Here is an 8673-nt window from a genome sequence, read left to right on the forward strand (position 1 = left end):
GGGTGGTCCCAGCGGGAATCAAACACACAATCCTGGTGTTGCAAGCGCTGTACTCAACCAACTGAGCCACAGAGGACCACAACATTATCATGCAACCTACTAAAAGAGTTGCATTTTCATGCAAGATTCATCACAGCAGAATGTTTTCATACTTCATTTCCGAGGCATGCAAGTCCCCAACCTCATACTAGAAGCTATGGATGGATACATATCATGCTCCTTTCAGGTTTTCTTAGACTGTAAACCTATAAGAAGATTTTTCACAAAAAAATAAAATAAATTAAGATGCAACTGACCAAAAACCACAATTAACCTGGTTGCACTTTACTATATTTTAGGGTATAGAAATGGCCAGGTATTAAGAAACTACATGGGACAATAGTAATTACACAGTAATAACCTAAGAATTACTTGTTTGTTACCTAGCATTCAAATGACCAAAAAAACACACACGTCTTCCCAAATATATTTACTATTCAAATACATCCACAAAATGTTAAAGCTACCATGATTTACATTTAAAAAAACATATCCAGTTCTCACAATCTGTTTAAATGTGTAGTTACATTCAACGATGCTCTGACAATTATACAACATTTGGTTGCATTTTCGCTACATATCTCATAGTAAGTTATATTGTTTAAAAAATATATACGTGTTCATTAGGGGCACACCGTAGCAAAACATTTTACAACGGAAAACTAAAACAGGCTATTTTATTGGCTAATTTCAGGTGCTTCGTTTTCCTTTCTGTTTTCCATGAGTTCTCCTACAACTCCAGCACCTGCGGAAAATACCTGGATGGGCCTATGTTCTTCAGCTTTTGTAATTTCAGGTAGTACCTCCCGGTTTCACTACGTTATCTTCCGTTTGGTGCCTAATGAACACAACCCTGATGCTGTCTGTGTTGGTTGGTCGGTCAGACAAACAGCTCCTTGTTGACCCACATCAGGCTGCGTGTCTCGTTGGGCTTGCACTCGTACTCGATGCTGTTGAAACTGTTTCCCCCCTGGCAGTGGTCCCTCTTGTTGTAGTTGTAGAACTTCACCTGCCACACCACCTCAAAAGAGCCCACCTCTGTGAACTGGGAGGGGAAATAATAAGGTCTTTCAGAGTTAATCGGTTAACTCAAGTTCACTTTTTGTAATTTTAGTGTACTATTTTTTTTCTCGCGCGATTAATCGCATTGTCTGAAAGAGTTCAAAATAGACTGAAAACATCCCAAAATACATAATCTATACAGCTAAAAAAAAAAAACATTTACATGGACATTTTTGTCATTTGGCAGAGGCTCTTATCCAGAGCGACTTACAGTTAGTGGATTCATCTTAAGGTAACTAGGTGAGACAACCACTTATCACAGCCATAGTAAGTACACGTTTACTCAATAAAGTAGCTAGCTATAAGCAAAGTCACACACAGTAAGAAAAGCCTAATCATAATTATAAACACTGTGGAGTCACGGCACAGCTTCAGAGCTTCCGTCATCATTTGCATCACAAACAGTAGACACCTGATACAGAATATCCTACATGCCTAGTGGTCTATAGGGATTGTTGTGAATGTGTTCATATGGATCATGCTTAGCCTGGTTTTCAGATCTGTTTGTGCTGTCTTGCCCCAACACCTATGGTCATGGCATGACAACGCCCACAGGAGTTGGCTATACCACACAAACAGATCTGGGACCAGGCTAGATGATGCAGATATCAAACAGATCTGGGACCAGGCTAGATGATGCACATATACAGAAATTAAGCACCATAAAGCTTCAATTAAACACTGAGTCTCAAATAGCAACCTGCCCATTTCAATAGCTCTAAATTTATGGGGAGATTGCTCCATTTAATTATTTCTGCTTTCATGTTGTTGAGAAATGGGATGAAGTTATCTTTATATATGTGTTGGTTGTTGTCACGTATTAAGCATCCTAAGTATTACATGTTTTTTGTGATCCACTTAACGGATTGCTGTAGATCATTAGTTATTCTTTTTCTCATTGCCATCATTATTTTATTTTATTCACATTCATTTTATATCGTGAGATTTTAGAGTATTCCTGAAAATATTTTTAATAAGGGGGACATTGAGTTTTCAATATTAGTCAGGTACATCAGGATATCGTCTGCAAATAAGTTTAGTTTATATTCATGTTTACCAATACTGATACCTGTTACGTTTGGGTCCTGTCTAATTCTTTCTGCTGGCGGTTCAATTGCCAGTGCAAACAGGAGGGGGGAGAGGTGACATCCTTGTCACGTGCCCCCTTCTAAAGCTTTTTCACCTGATAGTGTATTGTTTGTGTATATTTTTGCTTTAGGATATTTAGATAATATTTTTATGAAATGTATTATTTCAGCTGGAAAGTTGAACGCCTCCAAAGTTAAATAGAAAAGGACGCTCAAGCCGGTCAATAGCCTTTTCAGCATCAGCAGCCATTATTGATAAATCTACATCTTGTATTTTAGCGTATTGTATTATAATGAAACATGTTCTTGAATTTGTTTGTAAGTTTCTATTTTTAATAAACTCTGTTTGATTAATACATATCAAGTCTGGTAAGACTTTTGCCATTCTGTTGCTATGAGTTTAGTTATTATTTTATTGTCGCAATTTATTAAATGTATGGGTCTGTAATCTGTAGGGGACTCTCCAGATTTTCCTGGTTTTAATATAACTGAAATAACTGTTTGATACATGGAACTCGGAAGTACTGAATTGAGTGACATGTGTGTTGTCATTTGATTAAATAGTGGCGCTACTTTGTTATTGATTCTAGGAAAGCTACAGGATCATTCCAATTGTTATTTAATTCATATAGATTTCATAGAAGCTTTTAAAATTGTTATTAATAGCATTATTGTTCTTAATTAAAGCACTTGTATCCTTATCTTTTAAAATATAACTGGTTTGGCATGTATTTGTGTTGTGAGTGCTATTTTTTGCCATTAAATCTACATTTCTAACTCAGATGTAACTTTTGCCAAGTATGAGCTTATCATTCCCCTAATGTATGCTTTAAAAGCATCCTAAATAATGTCGGAGGTCGGCTTTTCACTCTATGTCTACATTTGTAATGGTAAAGGTCTTTATTTTTTTGCTTACGTATTTAATACATTTTGGGTCTTGAAGATGCGCTCCATATTCTGTCACCAAGTGTATTTTCTGTTGGTGTAATTAAGCATGATACAGGAGAATGATCCGATACCACTATATCATGGATTTTAGAACCCAGTATATTGTTGAGTGCATTTTTTTTGGGGGGGAATGTGGTAAATTCTTGAATAGGTTTTCTTACTTTGAGGAAAAAAAGAGGTAGTCTTTTGTAGTTGGGAATAATAATATCCAGGTGTCCTGTAAAATATTTGTAGAGATGACATTTTTAAGCCTCTTTGGAGGTTCCTTGAATTTCCCTTTTTATTGCTATGTCTGACTAACTTGCTGAATGCTTGATTTAGGTGACCAGCTAAAATAATGGTTCCTGTCTGGGTTTGATATAATATATACTGCTAAAAAATAATAAAGGGAACACTTAAACAACACAATGTAACTCCAAGTCAATCACACTTCTGTGAAATCAAACTGTCCACTTAGTAGCAACACTGATTGACAATACATTTCACATGCTGTTGTGCAAATGGAATAGACAACAGGTGGAAATTATAGGCAATTAGCAAGACACCCCCAATAAAGGAATGGTTCTGCAGGTGGTGACCACAGACCACTTCTCAGTTCCTATGCTTCCTGGCTGATGTTTTGGTCACTTTTGAATGCTGGCGGTGCTTTCACTCTAGTAGTAGCATGAGACGGAGTCTACAAACCACACAAGTGGCTCAGGTAGTGCAGCTCATCCAGGATGGCACATCAATGCGAGCTGTGGCAAGAAGGTTTGCTGTGTCTGTCAGCGCAGTGTCCAGAGCATGGAGGTGCTACCAGGAGACAGGCCAGTACATCAGGAGACGTGGAGGAGGCCGTAGGAGGGCAACAACCCAGCAGCAGGACCGCTACCTCCGCCTTTGTGCAAGGAGGAGCAGGAGGAGCACTGCCAGAGCCCTGCAAAATGATCTCCAGCAGGCCACAAATGTGCATGTGTCTGCTCAAACGGTCAGAAACAGACTCCATGAGGGTGGTATGAGGGCCCGACGTCCACAGGTGGGGGTTGTGCTTACAGCCCAACACCGTGCAGGACGTTTGGCATTTGCCAGAGAACACCAAGATTGGCAAATTCGCCACCGGCGCCCTGTGCTCTTCACAGATGAAATAAGGTTCACACTGAGCACGTGACAGACGTGACAGAGTCTGGAGACGCCGTGGAGAACGTTCTGCTGCCTGCAACATCCTCCAGCATGACCAGATTGGCGGTGGGTCAGTCATGATGTGGGGTGGCATTTCTTTGGGAGGCCGCACAGCCCTCCATGTGCTCGCCAGAGGTAGCCTGACTGCCATTAGGTACCGAGATGAGATCCTCAGACCCCTTGTGAGACCATATGCTGGTGCGGTTGGCCCTGGGTTCCTCCTAATGCAAGACAATGCTAGACCTCATGTGGCTGGAGTGTGTCAGCAGTTCCTGCAAGAGGAAGGCATTGATGCTATGGACTGGCCCGCCCGTTCCCCAGACCTGAATCCAATTGAGCACATCTGGGACATCATGTCTCGCCCCATCCACCAACGCCACGTTGCACCACAGACTGTCCAGGAGTTGGCGGATGCTTTAGTCCAGGTCTGGGAGGAGATCCCTCAGGAGACCATCCGCCACCTCATCAGGAGCATGCCCAGGCGTTGTAGGGAGGTCATACAGGCACGTGGAGGCCACACACACTACTGAGCCTCATTTTGACTTGTTTTAAGGACATTACATCAAAGTTGGATCAGCCTGTAGTGTGGTTTTCCACTTTAATTTTGAGGGTGACTCCAAATCCAGACCTCCATGGGTTGATACATTTGATTTCCATTGATAATTTTGTGTGATTTTGTTGTCAGCACATTCAACTATGTAAATAAAAAAGTATTTAATAAGATTATTTCATTCATTCAGATCTAGGATGTGTTATTTTAGTGTTCCCTTTATGTTTTTAAGCAGTGTAGTTTGAATTCGATCTAAAAAAAACACCAGGTTTGCCCCTGGGAGGATATACAATGAAATCAATGTGTATTTTTCCCCATTTAAGGTACAATTCAAAATTACACATTAGTGCAGGAAATTAAGAAATGTCTTTTAAAATGCTGGAAATTAAACAATTAACTATGCAAATGAGCAAAAGCTGGCTCATCTCTAATAAGCGGCTGTGATGTTCAGGGATTTAAGCAAATAAATGCCAGAGCTATTAATTGAAGTTTGCAGGTATTTGTAATGGGACTCATGAACTGCTCTGAATTAACTTGTCTACTAGTTAATTGTTTTGTTTACTAGTTAATTGTTTTGTTTACTAGTTAATTGTTTTGTTTACTAGTTAATTGTTTTGTTTACTAGTTAATTGCTTTGTTTACTAGTTAATTGTTTTGTTTTCTAGTTAATTGTTTTGTCTATTTGTTAATTGTTTTGTCTACTTGTTAATTCACCCTTTGCTAAGCCCCGCCCCAGAATGTTGGGCAACCAATCACAGCGCTCCAATGGATAACATCTCACAATTAAAACGCATGAAAGCCAGTGAGGGTTATGGTAAAAAACAGAGTTTTCTTCAAAAAGTAAATGTTTAAATGGCTAAATGATTGAATAGTTTGTTCAATTATTTGCTACTGTACTTGCTAACAGGAGTGCTTGCTCCTGAGACAGTTAGAGTATATTTCTAATCCCGAATTATACTCATGTTACATTGTTTGCTAGCTAAGTTGGTTAGCTCTCAGTCTCATTGACCACCAAACGTTGCTAACGCTAGCTAGCTAGCCACTTAATATAACTTGTTTTCTCAAAATGTATTTTAGCTAGCTAAGTTAGCATGTTATGAATACAACTCCCATCTGCTGTTGACATAAGGATACGATTTGAGAGCACTAATTAGCTCCAAAAGTGGTTATAGCTTTGACTGCATGCTGACAGTGAATTCAGAGCCATTCAGTGGCTAGCTACACTACAAACATAATTTGACCAGGTTCCCTTGAAGGAATTGTAATGACAGTCCACAACAACATACCCAAGAGTTTTCTGATTAGCAAGGGGTAGTCTGTGTTTCATTTCATTGTGTATTAGAAACACAGTTTGAGATCATTGTGAGGGGATTTCGCCAGTGGTTGAATGGGAAATTGGGCTTCCTGGGAAAATGTTGTTTGAGGTTGCAACAGTAACCAAGGCGGACGGGGCTTAGCGAAGGGTCAATTGTTTTGTCTACTTGTTCATTAAAAAAGAAGGTAAATTGTAAAGTATTTTATGTCTGTAATCCCAGGAAGACTGTACCTGTCGTCATGTCAAAATTTTCCCTTATTACCTGCAAGCTGATCTGTACAGCTTGTCTGTCTCCACTCTTGGTGTGAGTCATGCCCTCTGTGTCATAGATGCCGGTGTAGACCCCAGACTGGGGGTCTCTAGACTTCTGCTCCAAGGGGAAGGTGACTCCACCTACACTCATGGTGCTGAGGACAGGACAGGATCACAACAGTTACATAACAGACAATACTTTTGTGACCGCTTGACTGGGGCGGGGGTTGGGGGTGGATTGGTGACACTGGGGTTGTTTGACATTGCAGCCGACAGTGCAGGAGACTGCTGAATGACTGACTTACAAAGACAGGAAGGAATAACCAAATACAGAAACACATCTGAGTGCATGTTTAGCCTACTACTGTAGGAAACCACGTCAAAAAATAGGTAGCCTTCAACCATGCCGCTCTCTGTCAAACATGCTGGAAGCCAGGACAACAACCTCTCCCTCAACGTCAGCAAGATAAAGGAGCTGATCAGGCACTACAGGAAACGGATGGCTGAGCACACCCCCATTCACATCGACGGGGGCTGTAGTGGAGCGGGTCGAGAGCTTCAAGTTCCTAGGTGTCCACATCACTGAGATACTACTGTATCATGGTCCAAACACACCAACTCAGTCGTGAAGAGGGCACGAGAACACCTCTTCCCCCTCAGGAGGCTGAAAAGATTTGGCTTGGGCCCTCAGATCCTCAAAAGCTACAGCTGCACCATCGAGAGCATCTTGACTGGCTGCATCACCGCCTGGTATGGCAACTTCTTGGCATCCGACCGCAAGGCACTACAGAGGGTAGTGCGTATGGCCCAGTACGTCACTGGGGCCGAGCTCCCTGCCATCCAGGACCTATATACCAGGCGGTGTCAGAGGAAGGCCCAAAAAATCTTAAAAGACTCCAGCCACCCAAGTCATAGACTGTTCTCTCTGCTACCGCAAGGCAAGCGGTACCGCACGGCAGGTCTTTGACCAAAAGGCTTCTAAACATCTTCTACCTCCAAGCGATAAGACTGCTGAACAGTTAATCAAATGACTACCCGGACTATTTGCATTGACCCCCTTTTTTTGTTGTTGTTACACTGATTCTCTTGCACCGGCTCTATGCACACTCACTGGACTCTACCCACACACTCACTGGACTCTACCCACACACTCACTGGACTCTACCCACACACTCCCTGGACTCTACCCACCCACTCACTGGACTCTACCCACACACTCACTGGACTCTACCCACACACTCACACATACTACACTGACACTCTACCAACACTGCTGCTACTCTGTTTATTATCTATCCTGATTGACTAGTCACTTTTACCCCGACCTACATGTACATATTACCTCAACTACCAACACTGCTGCTACTCTGTTTATTATCTATCCTGATTGCCTAGTCACTTTTACCCCTACCTACATGTAAATATTACCTCAACTACCAACACTGCTGCTACTCTGTTTATTATCTATCCTGATTGACTAGTCACTTTTACCCCGACCTACATGTACATATTATCTCAACTACCAACACTGCTGCTACTCTGTTTATTATCTATCCTGATTGCTTAGTCACTTTTACCCCTACCTACATGTACATATTACCTCAACTACCTGGTACCCCCGCACATTGACTCAGTACCAGTACCTCTGGTATATATCCATGTTACTACCTGGTACCCCTGCACATTGACTCAGTACCAGTACCTCTGGTATATAGCCTCGTTATTGTTGTTTATTGTGTTACTATTTCCTTTTTTTTTTTGGGTGAAAATATTTCTTACTTAAACTCTGCATTGTTGGGAAAGGGCTCGTAAGTAATCATTTCATGGTAAAGTCTACACCTGTTGTATTCGGCGTGCGACAACTAAAATTAGATTTTATTTAATCGGTAGTGGATTTGACACAATCTGGCAGCGACTTCTGTCTCCCTGCACCTGCTGGACACAAACCTAAACCAAACCCTAACTTTAACCCAAACTTCTTAACCTTATGCCTAACCCTTACCTTAAATGAAGACCAAAAAACGTATTCTTGTTTTTATGCATTCGTAGCCTACGATATAGCCTAGCCAATTTAGACTGCAGCTAATGGTAACTCTAACCGCTCGCCCTCTCACATAACTCCAACATCGAATCACAACCTCCTACGGCTTGTGTCTCATCAATGCTCTCAATGACCAATTGAATTAACCGATAAATGAAATTAGATGAAAGCGGTGACATAATATCCACGGGTTGTGATCTTTGCCAAGAGAACGTGCCGA

At 41.3% G+C, this 8673-nt stretch overlaps 1 protein-coding gene across 1 annotated transcript in view; it reads right to left on the reverse strand.

Annotated features, from left to right (window-relative positions):
• Positions 1-459: 459 nt before the first annotated feature.
• cnrip1b (cannabinoid receptor interacting protein 1b) overlaps positions 460-8673 on the reverse strand; it is an 8698-nt gene continuing 484 nt past the window's right edge. Inside the window, exons 2-3 of the mRNA XM_041897229.1 lie at positions 6423-6567; positions 460-1084 (exon numbers count right to left, since the gene is read on the reverse strand). Of these exons, the coding sequence (XP_041753163.1) occupies positions 920-1084; positions 6423-6567 (310 nt within the window). The 3' untranslated portion in view covers positions 460-919. The remainder of the gene's footprint in view (positions 1085-6422; positions 6568-8673) is intronic.

This window comes from Coregonus clupeaformis, chromosome 1 (genome assembly GCF_020615455.1).
Source record: "Coregonus clupeaformis isolate EN_2021a chromosome 1, ASM2061545v1, whole genome shotgun sequence".
Taxonomy (NCBI): domain Eukaryota; kingdom Metazoa; phylum Chordata; class Actinopteri; order Salmoniformes; family Salmonidae; genus Coregonus; species Coregonus clupeaformis.